General features: G+C 38.6%; 1 protein-coding gene across 18 annotated transcripts in view; it reads right to left on the bottom strand.

Annotated features, from left to right (window-relative positions):
* The window catches only part of Kmt2c (lysine methyltransferase 2C), a 222,977-nt gene that overhangs the window by 155,358 nt on the left and 44,417 nt on the right, over positions 1–23,202 (bottom strand). For all 18 annotated transcript variants that reach the window (XM_075955409.1, XM_075955418.1, XM_075955410.1 and 15 more), the window contains one exon: positions 18,357–18,445. In XM_075955409.1, the coding sequence (XP_075811524.1) occupies positions 18,357–18,445 (89 nt within the window). The remainder of the gene's footprint in view (positions 1–18,356; positions 18,446–23,202) is intronic.

Genomic DNA, 23,202 nt, shown 5'->3' with positions numbered 1-23,202 from the left:
TGGACACCTCCCAACTTTAAACCTGACCTAAACAAACACAGTCAGTTTCACTTGGTCACAAAATGATCTATACCAGAAAGGTGAAGAGAAGGAAGGGGAGAAAGCAGGTAAATGCTTTATACATCACCGAGTGGTTAATTATCTAGCCACTAGGTGGCACATGTGCCATGTAACTAGACTATGGAAGAACCTAATCCCTAGTAAGGACATTTAAGTAAGAACTTAAGTATCTGCACTTCGTTAAACATCACTGGGTTATATGACCTGCATTTGGGGAATATGAAGAAAAATTATATCTGATCTCTAACTTTATGTAATTATTCATTACTTCTTTTAATCCTTTAACACATTTACAGCTCTTACTTAACCTTGAAGAGTTTAACCCAAAGGAAGTTAAATGAATAGTGGCTTTAAATCTAATCATTCACAATAGGCATCTTTAACTCAGATATGGGCTCCCAATATGACCAAGCCAAGTTACTGAACTTTAGTTTGTTCCCAAATTCCAAATTAAAGTAGATAATTCCTCCTAGCATAAAATGATCATTCAGAGAGCACTTAATTAAGCACAAAGCTGTAATTAAATATGAGTATATAGATGTTATTCTGGTTACACGCATTCACACAAAAGGATCTATGTATTGTCTCGCCCGTCTCACCGACAGGCTATCTTCCTTATGTACACTAACAGACACTCAACCATTAAATTGCACCCATGGCTCTTGATATACGACCACAAATTATTTTTTAAAATAGTTTAGGATGTAAAGAGAAAATAGAAAAAACATACATTCATTATCCCCTGCCTTCATGCTAGGAAGTTAATATTGCATTTGGACCAACAATTTGTAACAAAATTCTGGGCAACTAGTACATACAATGCACTGTATTTAAGTAGAGTTAATACAAAAATGGACTGGGGATACCTAATCTTCATAGATTTCCCTCAGAAACAGAAAACGGTAGCAAGAACAGGAACTGACACAATAGAAATATGCACACTTGAGCTGGGAATGTAGCTTGGTTAGTTAGTACAGCATTTGCTTAGCATACATAAAGCTTTGTATTTAGTCTTTACCACCATACTAAACTAGCCAAGCCTATAATCCCAACACTTGGGAGGAAACATGAGTTTAAACCTATCCTGAACTACATGAGACCCTATCTTTAAAAAGGAAGGGGAGGGGGAACATGACTGGAGAGATTGCTCAGAGGTTCAAAGTGTATACCACTCTTGCAGAAGACCTGAATTCTGTTCTAAAGAACCTCATTAGAATCACCTGTAAAATCTGGGGATCCAATGCTTCTGACATCTGCTGGAAAATGCACTCATATCCACATACTCAAACACATATGGCATAAAAACATAATTAAAAATGAAATAAACTGGCTCAGAAGTCACTGGGTGCTCTTGCAGAGGTCCTAAGTTCAATTCCCAGCAACCACGTGGCAGCTCTCAACCATCAATAATAAGATCTAATGCCTTTTTCTAGTATGTAGGCATACATGCAGACAGAACACTATATACCTAATAAACAAATAAATCGTTAAAAATAAATAAATGGGAGGGGGAAGGGAGGGAGGGAGGGAGGGAGGGAGGGAGGGAGGGAGGGAGGGAGAGAGGAAGGGAGGGAGGGAGGGAGGGAGGGAGGGAGGGAGGGAGGGAGGGAGGGAGGGAGGGAGGGAGGGGTGGAGGGAGCATGACAGGCCCAGTGGTGTATGCCTTTAATGTCAGTACTCTGGAGGCAGAGGCAGGTGCGCACATAGTATGATGGGGAGAAAGTACTAGTGCAGCTAATACTTAGAATCCCAGCTAAAACTGTAAGGATAAACAAAAAATTCACTAACAGTTCTCTGAAATTCTTCCCCCTTTTTAAAAAAACAGCCGCATAGGATATGGCTCAGTTAGCAAAATTCAGATGCCCGGCACCGACAGAAAAAGCCAGGTACAGAAGTACACCAACTGTACACTCAGTTACATGTGGATCCCTAGAAAAACTATCAACACAGCCAAACGATTGCCTTCAGCTTTGCTGAAAATAAATAAATAAATACGTTTTTGAGAAATTCCTTTAAAAGTAAGGTGGTGGGCAATTGAAGAAGACATTTGGTGTTGACCTTAGGTCTCCACAAGCACTGTTGTGTGCTCACACATCTGCATGCACACACACAAACACCCTTATAAATACATGCCTCCCAAATACACATAGAAGAACCAAGTCACAAAATCAAGCTACACAGGCTGGGTTGAGTTTGTACACTTCTTCACTGCAGGCATACTCTAACCATAGCACATGAATTTTGTTAACATTATTGGGACATCTTACTAAGAAATCAGTGTTATAAATATGAGGATTAAAATAAAATAAAAAAATAAGAGAACCCGAATTCTTGCATAGGACTGAGTTTAGCAGCACCAACATTGGGTGGCCCACAACCAACAACCTAACTACATCTCCAAGGAAGGATCTGATGACTCTGTTGTGACAAGTACATACCCACACAGAGACACAAACATATGATTAAAAATAAAATCAAAATAGAATCACTTTGTTTTGGTTTGGTTTTTGAGACAAGGTTTCCTCTGTGTAAAGCCCTAGCTTTCCTGAAATTTACTCTATTTCTATTGACCAGGCTGGCCTCAAACTCACAGAGCTATGCCTGCCTCTGCCTCTTGAGTGCTGGGATTAAATGAATGTACCACCACTACCTGGCAAGAATATTCATTTTGATCATGAATGGTGTAAATGTACAAATTAGAAGAGAGGTTGTCTACCAGGTGGTGGTGGCTTATACCTTTAATCCCAGCACATGGGAAGCAGAGGCACGGAGGAAGCAGAGATAGGCGGATGTCAGTGAATTCGAGGCCAGTCTGGTCTACATAATGAGTTCCAGAAGAGCCAAGACTGTTATACCCAGAAACCATGTCTCTAATAGATTTAACCAGGTTATCTAATAGATTAAAAAACATGGGGGCTAGAGAGATGACTCATAGGTATTGAGTTCAATTCCCAGCTACCACATGGTGGCTCACAACCACACAACCAACTATAATTAGATCTGGTGCCCTCTTCTGGCATGCAGGCATGCAGGTAGGAACAACATACATTTAAAAAAAAATCTTTATTAAAAAAGTAAAAACATGGAGGCTGGAGAGATGGCTCAGTGGTTAAGAGCACTGACTACTCTTCCAGAGGTCCTGAGTTCAGGTCTCAGCATCTACATGGTGGCTCACAACCATGCAGATAAAGCACTAATATACATAAAATAATAAATCTTAATGAAAATTTTTAAAAAATAAAATAAAAATAATAAAAACATGAGCCACTTATATAATGCTAAGAATAAAGATACTTTGGACATAAAAACACATGTAAAATAAACCAAGAATGGTATTTTATGCTGACATTATTGTGGTAATTTGAATGTATTTGCTCCCCATAAACTCATTGGGAGTGGCACTACTAGAATGTGTGGCCTTGCTGAAGAAAATGTGCTCTTGTTGGAGGAGGCTGGATGACTCAGACCCTTTATCCAGACCTTGAGGTTGGAAGGCACACCTTTAATCTGGACCACACCTTCTGTTGGCAGTGTGTCAAGGTGTGGACAGACTTTGAGTACTTTTTCTCAAGCTTTACTTAGTGTGACACTCAGTTGACTTCCTGTTGCCTTCGAGATGTAGGACACTCGCTATTTCTTCAACACCAGCATGCCTGTTTGCATGCTGCCAGGCCTCCCACAGTGATGGACTGAACCTCTAAACCACAACCACAAATGTTTCGTTTATAAGAGTTGCCATGGTCATAGAGTCTCTCCACAGCACAATTACATTGTTAATAAGTATGCAAAATGATGCAGAAACGTGACAGTGTGCAGGCATTTACAAAACTAATTCTGATCATATAATCCAACAATTATGCTGCTTAACATTTACCCAAATGAGTTTAAGATATGACTAAACCAAAAAAAAAAAAACCTAAACGATTGTAGCTATATATGCTGAACCTTTGAAATAATCAATTAAGGGGCTGGAGAGATGGCTCAGAGGTTGAGAGCATTGCCTGCTCTTCCAAAGGTCCTGAGTTCAATTCCCAGCAACCACATGGAGGCTCACAATCTGTAATGAGATCTGGTGCCCTCTTCTGGCCTTCAGGCAAACATGCAGAAAGAATATTGTATACATACATAATAAATAAATAAATAAATAGATAGATAGATAGATAGATAAATAAATAAATAGATAAATAAATTTTTTTAAAAAAAAAAGAATCAATTAAGTGGGTGAATAATAAACTATAGTAGGAACAGGCAGTAGAAAATTTATTGACAGAATGAGCCACCAAGTTGTGCATTGTAGATAACAACTATAATGACAAACCAAAGAAGGCTAAGGCAGAAGGACTGCCTTGAGTTTGTGACTAGAGTAGTTCCAGGCCAGCCTGGGCTATGGAATAAGACCTTCTCACAGAAAATAGACACACACACAACACACAACACACGCACACACACACACACACACATGCCATTTCAGGGCCAGAAAGATGGTTTGTGAATAAAGGCACTTGTCACCAACGGTTAGCCCTGGGAACCACATTGTGGAAGGAGAGAAGCTGACACAAAAAAATTAAAAAGCAGAGAGGTGGTGGCACATGCCCTTAATCCCAGCACTTAGGAGGCGAAGCAGGTGGATCTCTGGTCTACAGAGCAAGTTCCAGGACAGCCAGAGCTACACAGAGAGAGACCCTGTCTCGTAAACACCAATAAATAAATAAACAAATAAAGGATCTGACAGTGGTCCAAAGGACAACCAGGGTTGCTACACAGAGAAACTTTTGTCTTGAAAAACCAGGGGAAAAAAGTAAGAAGTAAACAAATGGAGCTGAAGCACAAAACAGCAGCAGCAACAATAATAGATAGATATAAACCAATATTCACAAACCTAATATATACACAGAATAATCTTCTAAAAGCCACAAATATTAATGAAAGACTAAAACGGGGAGGGGGGGGCTGGAGAGATGGCTCAGAGGTTAAGAGCATTGCCTGCTCTTCCAAAGGTCCTGAGTTCAATTCCCAGCAACCACATGGTGGCTCACAACCGTCTGTAATGAGGTCTGGTGCCCTCTTCTGGCCGGCAGTCATGCACACAGTCAGAATATTGTATACATAATAAATAAATATTTTTTAAAGAAGACTAAAACAGTGACAAAGTATTTTTACAAAGTGGAAAAACTAAGAGTTACAGTAATATGCTTTTTCAGTAATGACCATGAATATAAAAACAAATTCCTCTGATGAAAAGGTATAGACTACCTAAGTAGACCCTTCTCCACTCCCCCAAAAAGTGAAAACCAAATACACAAAGATATACTTCATAAATTAAGAACCAGATATACTGAAAGTGAAGGGACCAAATAAAACATACCAAATAATTAGAAAACAAGAGAAGGCAGTAATAATAATACTTAGATAAAATACGCTATTGTCAAAAGGAAAAGAAAAAAGTCACTACATAGTGAAAAGTGAATCAATTCAACAAAGGAAGCAATTGTTAAAATATATACAACTCTGAAACAATCATATAAACCAATAATTAAGAGGTAAAAGACAAGACCATTCCAAGCATAGGACTAAACAGAATCCGCAACAATAACAATAACTACAAAAATTAATAAAGAAATATTAAAGGGGGCTGGAGGGGGCTGAAGAGATGACTTGGCAGTTAACAGCACTACTTTTCTAGAGGATCCAGGTTCAATTCCCAGAAAGTACATGAGAGCTCACAACTGTCAATCATGCCAGCTCTAGAGGACCCAAAGCCCTCTTTCTGGCATCCCTAGACACCAGATACACACATACATGCAAGTAAAACACCCCTACACATAAAATAAAAATAAATTTCAAAACAATAAAAACATGTAAACTTTTTTTTTCAATGAAAAATCAAACTATCAGAGTTACATTTTTCCCCCTCAATCAGTAACATTTTTTTCCCGTTGGAATGGAGTGACTAAAACAACACCAAGACTTCTGGAGGCCCCTGCAAAGCAAGGCATCTGGTTGGACAGCAGGTGAGCACCAGGCTTCAATTCTGCGTACATGAGCCTTACAGAAATGGACTAGAGGCTGAGCCAAAGCAATGCAGGGTGGCCTGTGAGCATAAAGGGAAGGTGGGACCTGGAGAGATGCCTCAGTTTCCAGCACCCACAACAAGTGGCTCACAGCCACCAGTAAGATAGCTCAAGCTCCAGGAGATCTAGCCCACTCTCAAAAGACTCTGCAGGCATCCTTACACTTGTGGCACATATACACAGACAGACACCAACACACACACAATCACCACTTTTTAAAAAAGAAACATCAAAGTCAAATTACATTATGAACAAAATGAACCTAAAAGACATCTACACATTATATCGTCCAATACCTCTAAAATACACATTCATCTCAGCAGTGAACAGAACAGTCTCTAAGGCAGATCATACCTGAAAACACGCCTCAGAAGACAGAAAAAACAATTAAAGGTATATCATGCATCATCTTTGACTACAGTGGAGTAAAGCTTGAACAAGAAAGAAACCAGAAATTGTAAAAATTATCTGCAAATTTATAACATGCTCTTGAAGAAATCGAGAGGAATTTAAATTTTCATTGAAAAGTTAAAAACAATAAGGAAAAATCAAGTGGGTTCAGCAAAAGAACTAGAAGTCCGTGGCAGTCAGTGCCTCACCATCGACAATCAAAGAAAGAAAATAAACTAACGTCGCAACTCCTAGTAGTAGAAGAGAGCAAACCAAATCAACTCCAAGGTAGAAGGAAAGAAACCAAGCCATCAGAGCATAAAATAATACATCAGAGGGAAGGAGGGAGGGAGGGAGGGAGGGAGGGAGGGAGGGAGGGAGGGAGGGAGGGAGGGAGGGAGGGTAGGGTAGGAATGTTGTCACTGCTGACAGGCATAATATACAGCTGGGGCAAGGGTTCAGTATAAGGCTAGATTGGTATACATAGCTAGAATCTAAAATCTATCCCAAAAAAAAGATAAGAAAAGAGATACATTATATAACTGACACCAGAAACAAAAAGGATCACTGGGGACTATGAACAACTTCATGAAAAACTGAACATATAGTCTACTAAAATTGAACCTAACAATGTCTCAGCAGACCAATAGTAAGAGATAAATGTTTATCATAAAGACTTTTCTATCAAGAAAAGGCCTAGAAACAAACTTTTAAAATAAAACTAATATAAATTCTTTTTAAAATTATTTATAAATCCTAAAGAGGAAGAATTCGTCTAATTTCTTTCTGTCAGATCTCAATTACCCTGATTTTTAAAAAAAAAAGACATACAAAGAAGCATTAACATACAAAGCACAACAGGTCAATATCCCCCCCCAAAAAAACATCAATATAAAGCTCAAAGCTGGACAAGGTGGCACACACCTTTAACCCGCCTAGAGAATACTGCAATTCTTCCCCATCCCCACCCAATCCCTATACAGCAGGATTTCTCTGTAAAGCTCTGGCTCTCCTAATACTCGTTCTGGCCGGACTGGCCTCAAGCGCACAGAGATCCGCCTGCCTCTGCCTCCCGAGTGCTGGTATTAAAGGTGTGCGTCATGACTGCTAGGCTGATATTGCGATTCTTAGAATTTATGTACCAAACACTACAGCTTAAATCACATATTGAGCCTCACAGAGTGATAATGGGTGACTTCAATACCCCACTCTCACCAAGAGACAGGTCACAAAAACTAAACAAAGAAATGCTGAAGCTAATAAACATTAGAAAAGGAATGGACCTAACAAGTATTTGCAGAACTTTTCATCCAAACACAAAAGAATATATACCTTCTCAATACCTCATAGAACTTTCTCCAAAACTGACCACATACTTGAACACAAAGCAAGAGCAAGTCAACAGATTTTTTTTTTGGAGGGGGTACTTTTCGAGACAGGGTTTCTCTGTAGCTTTGGAGCCTGTCCTGGAACTAGCTCTTGTAGACCAGGCTGGCCTCAAACTCACAGAGATCTGCCTGCCTCTGCCTCCTGAGTGCTGGGATTAAAGGTGTGGACCACCGCCGGCTGGCTTCTCAACAGATTTTTAAAAATTAAGTAACAAACAAACCAACCTGAAATCACACGCAGCATCCTGTCTGACTACCACATATTAAAGCTGGGTGGGTATCAATGAGAGAAAGCTTACAAACTCATGGAAACTGAACAACTCATAAATGAAAAATGGGACAGGATAAATTAAAAAGTAAAAGCTTTCTAGAATTAAATGAAAACAAAATACAACATGCCCCAATTTATGGAACACAATTATGTGCCTACATTAAAAAAGAGGATAGACAGACATCTCATAATTAGTAAATAGCAATACTTGAAAGATCGAGAACAAAGAAGAAATAACACCAAAAAGGAGTAGATGGTAAGAAATAATCAAACTCAAGACTGAATCAATAAACTAAAAACAAACAAAAACCAATATAAGGAATCAATAAAACAGAGTTGGTTCTTTGAAAAAAAAACAGTAAGATTAACAAACCCTTAGCCAAGCTAACTAAAAGGTGGAGAGAGAAGATCTATATTAACATTAGAGGTGAAAGAGTGGACATAACAAGGGATACCAACGAAATACAGAGAATCACAAGAACATATTTTAAAAACCTGTACTCCAAATTGGAAAACCTAAAAGAAATAGATAATTTTTCTCAATATATATCACCTACCAAATCAGAATGAAAATCAGGTAAGCAGTTTAAACAGACCTATAAAATTCCTAGTGAAACATAAGCAGTAATTAAGTCTACTAACCAAAAAAAGCCCGGGGCCAGATGACTTTTGGCACAGACTTCTTTCAGTATTTCAATCCCAAAACTCCTCAAATTATTCCACATAAACGAAACAAAAAGAACACGGCCCAATTCGTTTTACAAGGACAGTTACTGATAACCTAAACCACATAAAAATTCAACAAAGACAATTTTAAATCAATTTCCTTTATAAACATAGATAAAAAGTCTCAATGAAATACCTGCAAACTGAATCCAAGAACACACCAAAAAGATCATATACCATGATGAAATAGGTTTCATCCCAGAGATGCAGGAACATATGCAAATCAATATATGCAATCCACCAATAAACAGACGAAAAGACAAAAACCTCATTAGATGCAGAAAGGGCCTTTGACAAAATCCAACAGCCCTTCATGACAAAAACACTGAAGAGATTAGGGATACAAGGGAAATACCTCAACAGGCAATTTACAACAAGTCCACAGTCAATATCAACCTAAATGGAGAGAAATTCAAAGCATATTTACAAGAGAAGGTTATCCACTCTCTCCATACCTACTGAATACAGTACTTGAAGTCTTAGCTAGAGTAGTAAGAAAACTGAGGGAGATCAAAAGGATACAAATATGAAGAGAAGTCAAAATATTTATTTGCAGATGAAGAGTGTGAGTGAGTGGGGTGTGTGTGTGTGTCTGTGTGTGTGTGTGTGTGTGTGTGTGTGCGCGCGCGCGCGCGTGCGCGCGCGCGTGCGTGCGCACCCCATCCCTAAAAGTTCAACCAGGGTTACTTCCTACACCTGATAAACACTTTCAGCAAAGTAACTGGATATAAAACTAACACACACACACAAAAAAAATCAGTTGCCTTCCTATATTCAAATGACAATCATACTGAAATAATAAAAACCAGGGAAACATCACCCTTCACAACAGCCACAAATAATATGAAATATCTTGGGGTAACTCTAATCAAGCAAATAAAAGACATCTATGATAAAAAAAAAAACTTCAAGATACTGAATAAAGAAATTGAAGACAACATCAGAAGATGGAAAGAGCTGTCAAGGCTCATGGATAGGTAAGATTAATGTAGAAAAAATGGCCATCCTACCAAAAGTAGTCTACAGATTCACTGAAATCCCCATCAAAATCCAACACAATTCATCACAGAACTTGAAACCACAATTTTCAATTTCATATGGAAACATACACAAAAAAAGGAAAGAAAAAACAGGATAGCTAAAACACTCCTGAGTAATAAAAGAACTGCAGAAGATATCACCATGCCTGATCTCATATTATACTACAGGGCTTAGAGTAATAAAAACAGCACAAAAATAGACATGTTGATCAATGAAATTGAAGTGAAGTGCGCACCTATGGACACCCGATTTTTGATAAAGAAGCCAGAAATACGCACTGGAAAAAAGCATTTTTAACAAATGGTGCTGGTCAAACTAGATGATTGCATGCAGAAGAACGCAGATGCGTACTTGTCACCCTGCACAAAACTCAACTCTAGAGGGATCAAAGATCTCAACGTAAGAACAGATACGCTGAATCTGACAGAAAAGAAAGTAGGGAATAGCCTTGAACTTATTGGCACAGGAAAAGACTTTCTTACTACAACACTAATACCACAGGCACTAAGAACAAGAATTAATAAACAGGACCTCATGAATCTGAAAAGCTTCTCAATGGCAAAGGTCACTCAGACAAAGTGACAGGCTACAGAATGGGGAAAGATTTTTTTTATCAACTACATATCTGAAAGAAGGCTAATATCCAAAATACATAAAGAATACAAAAAAACAGAATAAATGAAAATAAGTAACCCAATTTTAAAAATGGAGTACAGATCTAGACAGAATTTTCAAGAGAAAACTCAAATGGCGAGAAATGATCAATATTCTTCGCCATCAAGGAAACACATATCAAAACTACTTTGAGATTTTATCTTAAACCAGTCAGAATGGTTAAAATAAGTAAAAGTAAGGGCAACATTCCTCCATTGCTGATGAAATGCAATCTTATACAGAAACTATGGAAATCAATATGGAGGTTCCTAGGGAAGATGGGAATCGATCTACCTGAAGATGCAGCTATATTCTACTACAGAGACACATGCTCAACCATGTTTACTACTGCTCTATTAGTAATAGACAGAAATTGGAAACAAGCCAGATGTCCATCAACAGATGAACGGATAAAGAAAATACGGTACATTTACACAATGGAGTATTACTCGGTTGTTTTTGAAAAAAAGAAATGCATTCATGAAATTGCAGGTAAGTTAATGGAAGGTAGGAATCATTCTGAGTGGGGTACTCAGCCCCAGAAGGACAATGCATTCACTTATATGTGGGTGCTAGCTGTTAAATCATTGATAAGCAAACTGCAATCTGCATGTCCAGAGAGGCTAGATAGAGTCTAAGGGACTAATGAGGGTGGAGAGGTAGGGGGTGTTGGGTCTCCAAAGGATGAGGAAATAGACTACATAGTTATGAATGGATGGGGGAGATTGGGATGGGAGGATCAAATGAAGAGACGCAGGGGAAAGAGGAGAGGAAAGGAATATAGGGAGGATAGCTAAAACTAAAGGCCTTTGAGAGGTTTTATGGAAACCTAATAGAACTTTCCTAATAAATAAATAATATTAATTAATGAATATATATTATTAATAAATTAATATTATACATATCAGGGCTTTTTTGTTGTTTTTTAAACATTATAGGTCCTTAGCTGGGTAAAGTGAAGCACATCTTTTATGCCAGCACTTGGGAGACCGAAGTAGAAGGATCTCCGTGACTTTGAGGCCAGCCTGGTCTATATAGTAAATTCCAGCACAGCCAGAGCTACATAATGAGCCCCTGTCTCAAAAAAAAAAAAAAAAAAAAAAAAAAAACAAACAAACAAAACACCCCTCAAACATTACAGGTCCTTTTTATGTATATTATGGTTTCTAGTTTTGTATTTTTGGGATTCCTATGTGTGCGAACGTGCTTGTCTTCTGTGTCTATATTCACTTCCTGTGCTTTTTCTTCTCTGGTGGTTTTGTCCTATTCTGATTTGTTGTTTTTGTTTTATCTAATTGTATTTTGTTTTATTTTGGTATTATTCCTTAGAAGCCTGTTTGTTTCCTAGGGAGACACAGACAGGGAGGAGAGACAGGAAGGAGCTGGGAGAAATAGGGGGAGAGAAAACCAAATTAGAATTTATTGTATGAAAAAATGAATTCCCAATTTTAAAAAAAAGTCACTGTAATTTTCAATCAAAATGCCAATGATATTCTTCAAGAATATCAGAAAAGTTAATCACAAAATAATAAGGACATGGTGGTGCATCCTATTAATCTGAAGCCAGAGTCAGGTGTATCTCTAGATTTGACCCAGCCTGGTCTACATAGTGAGCTCCAAGTTAGACAAGGCTATATTTATGAGACCCTGCATGGATGGATGGATGGATGGATGGATGGATGGATGGATGGATGGATGGATGGATGGATGGATGGATGGACATCTTCAGAACCAAAATAATCCTGAAACTTGGAGGGGGGAATAGCTAGAAGCATTATAATACCTGACTTTAAAATATATAAAGCATAAATATAATGTTATGACACACAACTGTAATCTAAAACTTGAGATGGACACAACTAATACCTTAAATTCTAGGGCAGAATGAGCTACAAACACAAGTTTCTCACACACACATGAGGCGGGGAAGGAGTGGCAGTGCTAAACAAAGTGGTTCTACAATGAAGAAGAAACAAAAGTAAATAGTTCCCTGATTTTAGATTTGTACAGTTGGGTCAAAGCCTTCAAATAAAATCCAAAATTTTTAAGTTATGATAAGTGTAGAAGAATTTCAATAACTATCCATCAGCATAAAGATGTTCTTAGACATGACCCCCCCCAAAAAAAAAAAACACAGGCAACTATAACAAAAATTGAAAAATAAGATTTCAAACAAAGAAGCACTGTTGCTTGATATTTTAATCGTGTTCTGACAAATAAAGCTTGCTTAGAGTCAGAGGGCAAAGCTAGCCACTAGCCAACCACAATTAACCACAGAGGTTTGGAGGGCTGTAAGATAGAACAGGAAGTAGTAAGACAGAATGGAGAGGGAATTCGGCCCCTTTTGGAGAAGGGTTGGAGGGGACTGATAGCTTCTCTACTTCCCTGATTCTTCAGATTCTTACCCCGATATCTGATGCCTGAATTTTTATTGATAAAGAATAATTAGACTAACACTTCAAACATCTGTCCAGCAAAGGAAATAATCAACAGAACAAACAACCTGAAGAATGGGAAGTAACATACAAATTAATCACTAACAAGTGATAAACTTCCAGTGTATGTAAGGAACTCAACTCAAAAGCAGAGAAAGAAGAGGGTGAGGTATCAGATACAAAGAGCATCTAAGAAAATATCACAGAAATGAAAACCAAAACCACAAGATGCCATCTCATCCTCCTTCAAGTAATTATTTAAAAAAATAATAATAAAAACAAAAAATGATTACTGGTAAGATAAAGGACTGGCCTCATCTCATACACTAATGGTGAGAATGAAAATTAGCTCAGTTATGAAATGGAAAAATGGCTCAGCCATTAAGAACACTGGTGCTCTTCAGGGGACTAGGAATTAATAATACCCAGCACCCACAGGGAGGCTCTCAACCAACTTTTACTCCAATTCCAGGGAATCCAACACCTTTGACCTCCGGGGGCACCAGGCATGTACAAGGTGCACTTACATACATGCAGGCAAAACACTCACACATATAAAGTAAAAATAAATAAATCTTTCTAAAAACTAGTTCAGTTATGGAATATTCTGGGAAGGGGGAGGGGAGGAGAACAGAGGGGAGGGGAGGAGAACAGAGGGGAGGGGAAGCCAATGGCCAGGTGGTGGTGATGCAAGCCTTTAATCCCAGCATTGAGGAGGCAAAATCAGGCAGATCTCTGATCTCTTTGAGTTCCAGGTCAACCAAAGCTACACAGAGAAACCCTGTATCAAAAAAACAAAATGGGGGGGGGGGGGAGGGGGGAGGTGCCATATGCCTATAGTTCCAACACTTGGGAGAAGACACCAAAAATCACCTGACCCCTTTAAGAGTTGCCTAGCAAAATCCTGTGTCCCAAACAATAAATATATGAACCAATCTAATTATAAATAGATCAACCATATAACCCAGCAATCCCACTATTGGGTATATATCCAAATGAAATCAGTACATAGAAAAGGTATCTGTATTGGTATGTTAATAATATCCACAACAGCCAAACACAAATCAGCCAGAGTCAATAAATTAACAGATGAAAAATGTGTACATATTAAAGGAATATTATACAATTAAGAATAAAAATAAGGAGCTAGAGAAGTTTCAGTGGTTAAAAGAACAGGCTGCTCTTGTAGAAGACTTACACCAATACAACATGTCACAACCATCTCTAACTCCAGTTCCAGGAAATCCAATACCCTCTCTGGACTCCACGGGTACTGCACTGGTACCCAAACATGCACACAGGCAAAACACCTGTACATACACATAAAATAAAACCTTTTTTCAGTAAAATTAAATTAGCCAGGCATGATACTATGCATGGCTGTACCCAGATCTCAAAATGGGAAACCAACAGGATCACAAGTTTGAGGCCACCCTTGGCTTTATAGTGATTTTAAGCTAATCTATACTACAGAGCTAGACCATGTCTGGGGGCGGGGGGGAGGATTATTCCATCTACAGAAATGTGGAAATGGATAATACTATATGAACTTATATACTCTAAAGTCAAAAACAGAAAGACAAACATTACATCTCATGTTAATACAGAAGCTAAGAGTCTCACAGAAGCTAAAAGTCTCAAAAAGCAAACAACAAACAAACAAGAGAATCATGGTTACCAGAGCTTGGGAAAAACACATAGGAAGGAGGGAGGGATAATATGTATATGAGTAGATGCAGATGTGTGGAAAGACCAATTTCTTCCAGGCATGGTAACACATAACTTTAATCCCAGCATTCAAGAGAAAGGGGCAGGTGGGTCCCTGAGTCTGAGGCTACACAGAGTTTCAGAACAACTAGCGAGACACACCTGTCTCAAAAAAGTAAATAAGCAAGCTAGCTTGCTAATAACTATTTAGAGGTAAGCTTCAATGGGTATCAACTCACATTTATAAGTATGTATATACTATCTCTTCTGATAGTTAACTATCACTAAACTATCTCACTAAACAAGACAAAGACCAACATAATTATGCCTCAACTGAAACAACTGTGATATGCATGCTCACCTATGGGTTCCTCTCCCCGTAATACTATTTTCCTTAGCTGAAAAAGCCTCGAAGAACCCAGAAAGTTGCTGAATTTCTATTTAGGGGCAGTAAAGATTAAACATGGCCCTCAAAAATATTCTTTCCAAAGAGCAATGAGTTCTGCAGCATTCTGAAAAAGTACTTAAGACAAAGAATTAGAAACAAAGTATGTGGACAAAGAAACAAGCAGGAAAACACACTTGATGAAGGGTGTGAAATTCCTCCCCCCAACCCACTAGAATAATAAAGAATAAAAACTAAAACGAAGCACTAGAAGCTTGCAAGGAGGTGGTGGTGAGTGAATAATCATCCTCAATTACTTGGAAAGAAATTTCTAGGTGTAGTAAAAGGAGCAATCTTGAGTAAAAGGAGCAATCTTGACTCACTTGAGATCTGAGGTCACAACTTTAAAGCCAATCAGCAAATTATGTGTTTCCTACATCCATGATCAGTTAAAAAATGCAAAACATGGGTTTGGTGGAAGAGTGCATCAAGAAAATGACAATAGCCATGAGTGGTGAGGGTGGAAGAGTGCATCAAGAAAATGACAATAGCCATGAGTGGTGGTGCATGCCTTTGATCCTAAGCCTCAGGAGGCAGAGGCAGATGGATCTCTTTAAAAAGAGTTGGAGGCCAGAGCAGTATAGAAAGTGAATTCCAGGCTAACGAGGGTTACATAATGTCAAAAAGGAAAGAAAAGACAAAAAAAGACTACAAAGACTTGGAGCTAGAAAGATAACAAGCCCATTAATAAGATCACTGGGCTATAGGTTTGAATATATGAAATACTGTGATGTGATATATATATTTTAATACCAAAAAAACGTGTGGTTTAAAAAAGAGAGAGAGAGAAAGCACCTAAAGTCTGACCTGAGACATTGAAAATGAGTCACAATTGTCCCAATAACTGGCACAATGACAAGGGTAATGTGTGAACTCTAAGAATGTGTAACTAAAAATAAAACTTTAGAAAAAAAATCAGGAAGTCAAAAAGTCAAGGTATTAAACAGAGCATCAAAACGTACAAGAAAAAAAAACCAAAGTAACATAGAAATGATGCTAAATCTTCATTCAGTAAGATAATACCCAAAAAGAATACTGATGGGTACATTTAGAAGATTAATGGATGACACTGTTTATAAAATAATCATGTTGAAAATGTTATTTAAAATTTTTTTAACGAGCTGGACATAGTGGCACGTGCCTTTAATCCCAGCACTCCAGAGGCAAAGGCAGGTGGGTCTCTGAGTTCGCGGCCAGCCTGGTCTACAAAACAAAATCCAGGATAGCCAGAAGTACACAGAGAAATCCTATCTTGAAAATAAAAAGAGGAGCTGGAGAGATGGCTCAGTGGTTAAGAGCATTGCCTGCTCTTCCAAAGGTCCTGAGTTCAATTCCCAGCAACCACATGGTGGCTCACAACCATCTGTACTGAGGTCTGGTGCCCTCTTCTGGCCTGCAGACATACACACAGACAGAATATTGTACACATAACAAATAAATAAATAAATATTAAAAAAAAGAAGAAGAAAATAAAAAGAAAGGAAGGGAGGAAGAGAAGATTCTGAATCCCCAATCTTCACTTTGTCACTAGAAAGAAACACAACAAAGGTGCATGCTTTTAATTCCAGCACTCGGGAGGCAGAGGCAGGTGGATCTCTATGAGTTCGAGACCAGCCTAGTCTACAAGAGCTGGTTCCAGGATAGGCTCCGAAGCTACAGAAAATCCCTGTCTTTAAAAAAAAAAAAAAAACAGAAAGAAAAGGGGACTACAGAGTATACAAAGGCTTTCCAAGAACTCTACACTTACATCAAAAGAAATAATAGTAAGAGCTGAGTGGTGGTAACACAGCTTTGATCTCAACATCAGGAGGCAAAGGCAGGCAGATCTCTGAGATGGAGGCCAGCCTGGTCTACAGAGCTAGTTCCAGGAAAGCCAAGACTACACAGAGAAACCCTGTCTCAAAGAAAATAAATAAATAATTTTCTAGAAAGTATCCTAAAAGGTAAAGCGAGTGCTCGTGAGAGATGGCTCAATGAGTTAAGTCTGGATGCCAAGTCTGACTCCCACAATCCATATAGTGGAAGGACAACTTTCACAAGCTGTCCTCTGACCATACACACCCACAAATACACACACAAGATAGAGAGTTAGACAGACAGACAGACAGAGTGGGGCTTTAAAATATGGCTTTGAGGTTATAAACTGGTTGCTCTACCAGAAGGTCTAGGTTTGATTCCAAGCAAACACAGGCAGCTCACAACTGCCTTTCAATCCAGTTCCAGGAAATCCAGCTTCTGACTTACTTGGGTACCCTGTATGCACACGGTAGAAAGAAAAGAAAGAAAAAAAGAAAAAAAAGGAAAGGAAAGGAGGGAGGAAGGAAGGAGGGAGGAAGGAAGGAGGGAGGGAGGGAGGGAGGGAGGGAGGGAGGGAGGGAGGGAGGGAGGGAGGGAAGAAGGAAAGAAGGAAAGAAGAAAAGAAGGAAAGAAGGAAAGAAAGGTAGATAGGTATTGAGGTAGGTAGACAAAAATTCATACACATAAAGAAATATTTTTAGGAAAAAATGAAGCACTTTAATTTTTTTCTAAGAAACTTTGTGAGATTCTATAAATATCAAGGTACTATCCATAGTGCCCAGATGTTATCCAAGTGGAGAAAACACTACCGGAGAGAATATCCCATGCAGACATCTTCTACTCATACCATGAATCCCATAACTTATTAAATTACTAACTTAAGATTTTGGAAATTATTTTTGGTATCTTACTTGTCCACTCTTGCAGGTATGTAAAGTCGAGTACAGCAAAAACTAGTGGTTTAACCCAGAACTTTATACTACCACTTGCTAATGAAACATTTTTCCTCCATATTCATACTAACAAAATAAGCTTTGAGTGAATACTTGATGGTTCACAAGTCAGAAATCTACTATGACCTGTCACACTAAAGGAATAAAAGGAGTTTCTTTCAAAGTTGGAGTTTTGCTTTCATAAAAGGCATTCATATACACAAAATGATTCTAACTAAATAAGGATTCGAGGGGAAAACTAAGAAAGAGACCTGTTTTTTCACTCTACCAATAGACATCAAAACAGATAAAAGACTTAAGAGTTTTGTGTACAGACAAATGTCAACACACAACACTTCTATACAAATGGTATGGGCAGTATATAAACAAGTACAAATTATTGTGTACTTTTGTCAAAACTCTCATTAAGATCCAGTACCTGTTTCCACAATATTTTCTGCTTCTGTTGTCTCCAGTCCATCCATGCTGTCCTCATCTTCCACTGTAGATTTTCCTCTACTTCGAGGCCTACATCAAAAAAAGAAAAAAATAATAATAACAACAACAACACATAAAATTAAATACTAAAATTTTTGTTTAGTTGTCTTTTGACACCTAATTGTCCTGTCTCATCTTCCTAATTACTAAAATGTATAGTAGGCACCACCACACCCAATAAATGTTAACTTTTTTGTTTGTTTATTTGTTTTGTTTTCATCAATTTTTGAGACAGGGCTTCTCTGTGTGGCTTTGGTGCCTGTCCTGAACTAGCTCTTGTAGATCAGGCTGGGCGCAAACTCACAAAGATCCACCTGCTTCTGCCTTTTAAGACTCACATTTAAACACATGTAAAGCACACTTGGAAATTATAACAAATAAAATTTAAGCTTTCTCCAGCATAATAGTGCATCACGTAATAAATATAAAATATCTTTTCCTTAAAGCCTAAATGTGAGGACAGAACCAAGTTAATAAATATCTTAAGTTTGGAAGTACTGATTCAGGATTTGAACTACCTTTCCAAGACCTTTTCTGTATCCATTAGTGGCTTTTAAATTCCTAACAAGATCTTTACAAAGTTCAGGCAAAAAAAAAAAAAAAGTTATATTCTACACTTAGTGAAATTTAAATTTTACTAAAAGCTCAAGTAACTGGGCCAGAAGATGATTAGGTGAGTAAAGGTGCTTGCCTACAACCCTGAGTTGGGACCTGGACCTAGATGGTGAAAGGAGTAAACAAACTCCGCAAACTGTTCTGACCTCCATTAAGTGCTTTCATGACTCAGACATGTGTACGTACGTGCACACATAGAAACGCAGAACTAAGTCAACTATAATAAAAGGTTAAGTAAATTTAAAAGGAAAAACAAAACAAACAAACAGCAAACAGTTTATGTAAGTGGCCAGGACTGTTAGTTCATACCTTTAACCCCAATTTAAGCCCTCAGCTGGATCTCTAAGAGTTTGAGGTCAGGCCTGGTCTAACTCTACAAGCTACAAGTCAGCCAAGGTTAGGAATGTTACCCAATCTCAATTATCAGTATAATGATCTAGGACAGAAGATTAGAACAGGCCATACAATTTAGTGGTAGAGAATTTATCTAACATGTACAAGGCCCTGACTGGATTCAATAACCAACAGAAAAATAATTAAAGTGAAATCTGAAAGAGCTGCTCAATGAACATCTTGTTCATTAGCTGCAATAGACAACACAGTTTTATTGTTTATAATTCGCGACTAAAAGCTGGCAGTTCATTTATGTAATATATATATACACACATACATACATATATTTGATTATATGCAGAGCACTCTCTTGAGGCATATTTAGTGGCCCTTATTCAATGGTGGTTCTCAATAGTGGAAGTGGCTGTCCCCCCAGGAAATATCTGAAATATTATTTATTGCTTCAACTCCTAGCCAGTAGGGTCTGGGTAATATTACAAAACACCCTATAATGTAGGAAATGACCCCTTCCAAGAAATCAGCTGGTTCAAAATGTTACCAGTTTAGAGAACAGGGTTCTATTCCTTTCTCTATCTACAGAAAATACTAATAAATGTAAGAGTTCTACTTTCCCCCTCTATTTTTATGATAGAGACCATAAAATATTTAGAGATGTGGACTGGTGAGATGGCTCAGCAGATAAGAGTGGTTCATGCTCTTCTAGGACCTGAGTTCAGTTCCCAGCACCCATATCAGGCATCTCAAAACTGCCTGTTAACTCTAGCTCCATACAACCTGATGCACTCTTCTGGTCTCTGTGGCTGGCTACCCATGGTATATACACACAGACATATATACATACATGCATACATACATACATACATACATACATACATACATACACATATATATACTTCCTTAATATCAAGAAATATACAATCCTATTGCTTTTTTAAAAAATGCCAAGTGAGACTAGGCATTCCATGATTGACTGATTGATTTTGGTGGTTTTTCAAGACAGGGTTTCTCTAGCTGTCCTGGAACTAGGTCTGTAGACCAGTCTGGCCTCAAACCCACAGAGATGCGCCTGCCTCTGCCTCCCAAGTGCTGGGACTAAAGGCATCACCGCCAGCTCCATGAATCTTAAGAATTGGTTAAAGAAATGATCTCCTAGCATTTGGAGCTAAAAACTTTAAATGACATTTGATTGGTCCTACTGAACTCGTTATAGTAGTAAAATACATTTTGCCAGTTCTTTGCATGCAATTATCTCACACAGAAATGTTTCCATTCTATTCCTAGTACAATCACCTGAAACATTTCACTACTTGGCTTTTCTTGCTTGGAGTACCTATATCTGCCTCTCTTCCTAGCTATCTTACCAATTCCGCATTTTTCGATGGCCAAAAAAATCCACAAAAAGTCAGGCAAATGGCTCAGAGGCTAAGGGTCATCACTGCCAAACAAGATGACCTAAGTTCAGTTGCCCACATGGTAGAAGGAACGAACCACCTGACCTCCACACATGTACAGTGGTACCTATATGCCAATAAATACTCTAATGAGTAAAAAAATCCCTAAAATTATCTACAGCACAGCAAAGAAATACTCAACTCCGAAGTTTAACATTCACAGCCTTTTAAACAAATGATGTCTAGTGCTCCATCTTTCACCCCATTCATCTCTGGAAGATCCTTTCCCTCCAAAATGACTTACAAAACATACAAACACCCATTTTAGATGGAACACATGAAAATATGTTTTTAAAATTATATAGCTTCTACAATTTTCAAAATAAGAGGTAATTTTCCCTCTGAAATGGAATCTGTAATGGCAAATGTGGTGGTTTAAATAAGAATGGCAATTGTGGCACCCATAGGATTTGCTGAAGGAGGCACAGGAAGGAGGAGCACAAGTTTGAGACCAGATGGGGCTCAGGAAAGGAAGGAAAAGGAAAAGGAAAAGGAAAGGAAAAAAAGAAAACAGAACAGAAAAGAAAAATGAATGACTCCCTCCCATTGGTTCACTCTGGTGAAACTCTTTGAAAGGACTAGAAGGTGTGGCCTTACTGGAAGAGGTGTGTCGCCAGGGAGTAGGTTTTGAGGTTTCAAAAGCCCATGCCAGGCCCAATCTGTCTCAGTCTCTCTGCCTGCAGATCAGGATGTAGCTCGCAGCTACTTCTTCAGTGTCATGCATGCCTCCATGCTCCCTGCCGTGATAGTAATGGACTAAACCTCTGAAACTGTAAGCAAGTTCCCAAATAGATGCTTTCTTTTATAAGAGTTGTCTTGGTCATGGTGTCTCTTCACAGCAAAAGTAAACTAATATACCCAAGCTTCATGTCTCTAGCATTGAAGGTTTGTGTCAGCACACTAGAAATATATTATAGAAATTAAGAACAGACACTGTTATGATTATTCTTTAATGCTATTTGTCCTTATTAAAAGTCATAAGAGGAGCTGGAGAGATAGCTTAATGTTTAAGAGCACCGTCTGCTCTTCCAGAGGACCCAGACTCAATCCCGAATATCCACGTGGCAGTTTACAACTGTCTGTAACTCTAGTTACACCCTTCACACAGAAACACATGCAGGCAACGCATATAAAATAAATAAATAATAAAAAAAGTCATTAGAATGCATGCAACCTTTGGCTCAAGATAGGAAAATGAGACTTTATCATGAATAAACAAAAAAGTTGAGCCCAGAGCTGGCTGCTAAAATCCCTTGTTGACAAACTCTGCTGCCATCTGGGCCCAGATTCAGCACTTTGAGTTGGTCCCCCACATCTACTGCATCTCTGAGCTGCTGGAGCATGTAGACCCAGATGTCACCACTGAATGGGGCCAGTTTAGGCTTGACAAACCAGATCCCCCACCTCCCGCTTGGAGCTGCAGTGGCTGCAGCCTGCACTGCTTGTCCTGCTGGCGGATGAAGAAGCAGGTAGGAAGGTAGGTAGTGCCTGCAAGCTACAAGCACAAAGGTAAAACCCAGAGAGCCTGGAGAGCCTTGGGGAGACCAACATCAAAGGCAGGAAGGTGTGCTGCAGCATACAGCTCTAAAGAAACCTGCCCCCAGATGTCATGCCTGGCCTCAGGATCACCCTGACTTTGGGAAACAGCAGGATATCTGAGAGGAGTCCCAGCAATGATCCAGTATTTATGGTGCCATTAGAAACCAGAGACCTCTACAGTCTCATCTCTTGGCTGTTACCAGGCTTGCTAAACTGTTGGCAAATTCTATTCCTTCTATTACAAACTCACTCACTTGGTGCAGCTTTTACACAAGCTCCTCCCTCTGCCTGCAAAGTAACCTCTACCTCCTCCCTCAACAATCAAACAGGTACAGATCAAACCCATAATGCTTTTCTGACCTGTCTTGGCTCAGTGGTTCTGCTACAAGCTCCCTACATGTACAGGCACTTTCACACTGCACTGAACTTTCACTAGCCAGTGATACCTTAAAAGGAATCATAGCATTTTTTTGTGCTTCCAATATTTTCCTGCACAGAGGCAAACCATAAGAAGAAGAAAAAAACTATCACTGCTGGGAAATGATAATGAACACACTGTTGTTGTTGTTTTTTTATAAATTAGGTGAAATCAAAGAAAGAAAAAGAACTAAATCTTTATCCTGCCTTTCCCATAAGAATAGTTAGAGTAGGGGGCTGGAAAGATGGCTCAAAGGTTAAGAGCATTGCCTGCTCTTCCAAAGGTCCTGAGTTCAATTCCCAGCAACCACATGGTGGCTCACAACCATCTGTAATGGGGTCTGGTGCCCTCTTCTGGCCTGCAGGCATACACACAGACAGAATATTGTGCACATAATAAATAAATTAATT

Source organism: Microtus pennsylvanicus, chromosome 21, assembly GCF_037038515.1.
Source record: "Microtus pennsylvanicus isolate mMicPen1 chromosome 21, mMicPen1.hap1, whole genome shotgun sequence".
In the NCBI taxonomy this organism is placed as follows: Eukaryota; Metazoa; Chordata; class Mammalia; order Rodentia; family Cricetidae; genus Microtus; species Microtus pennsylvanicus.
This window is presented reverse-complemented; position numbering and strand designations above follow the sequence as displayed.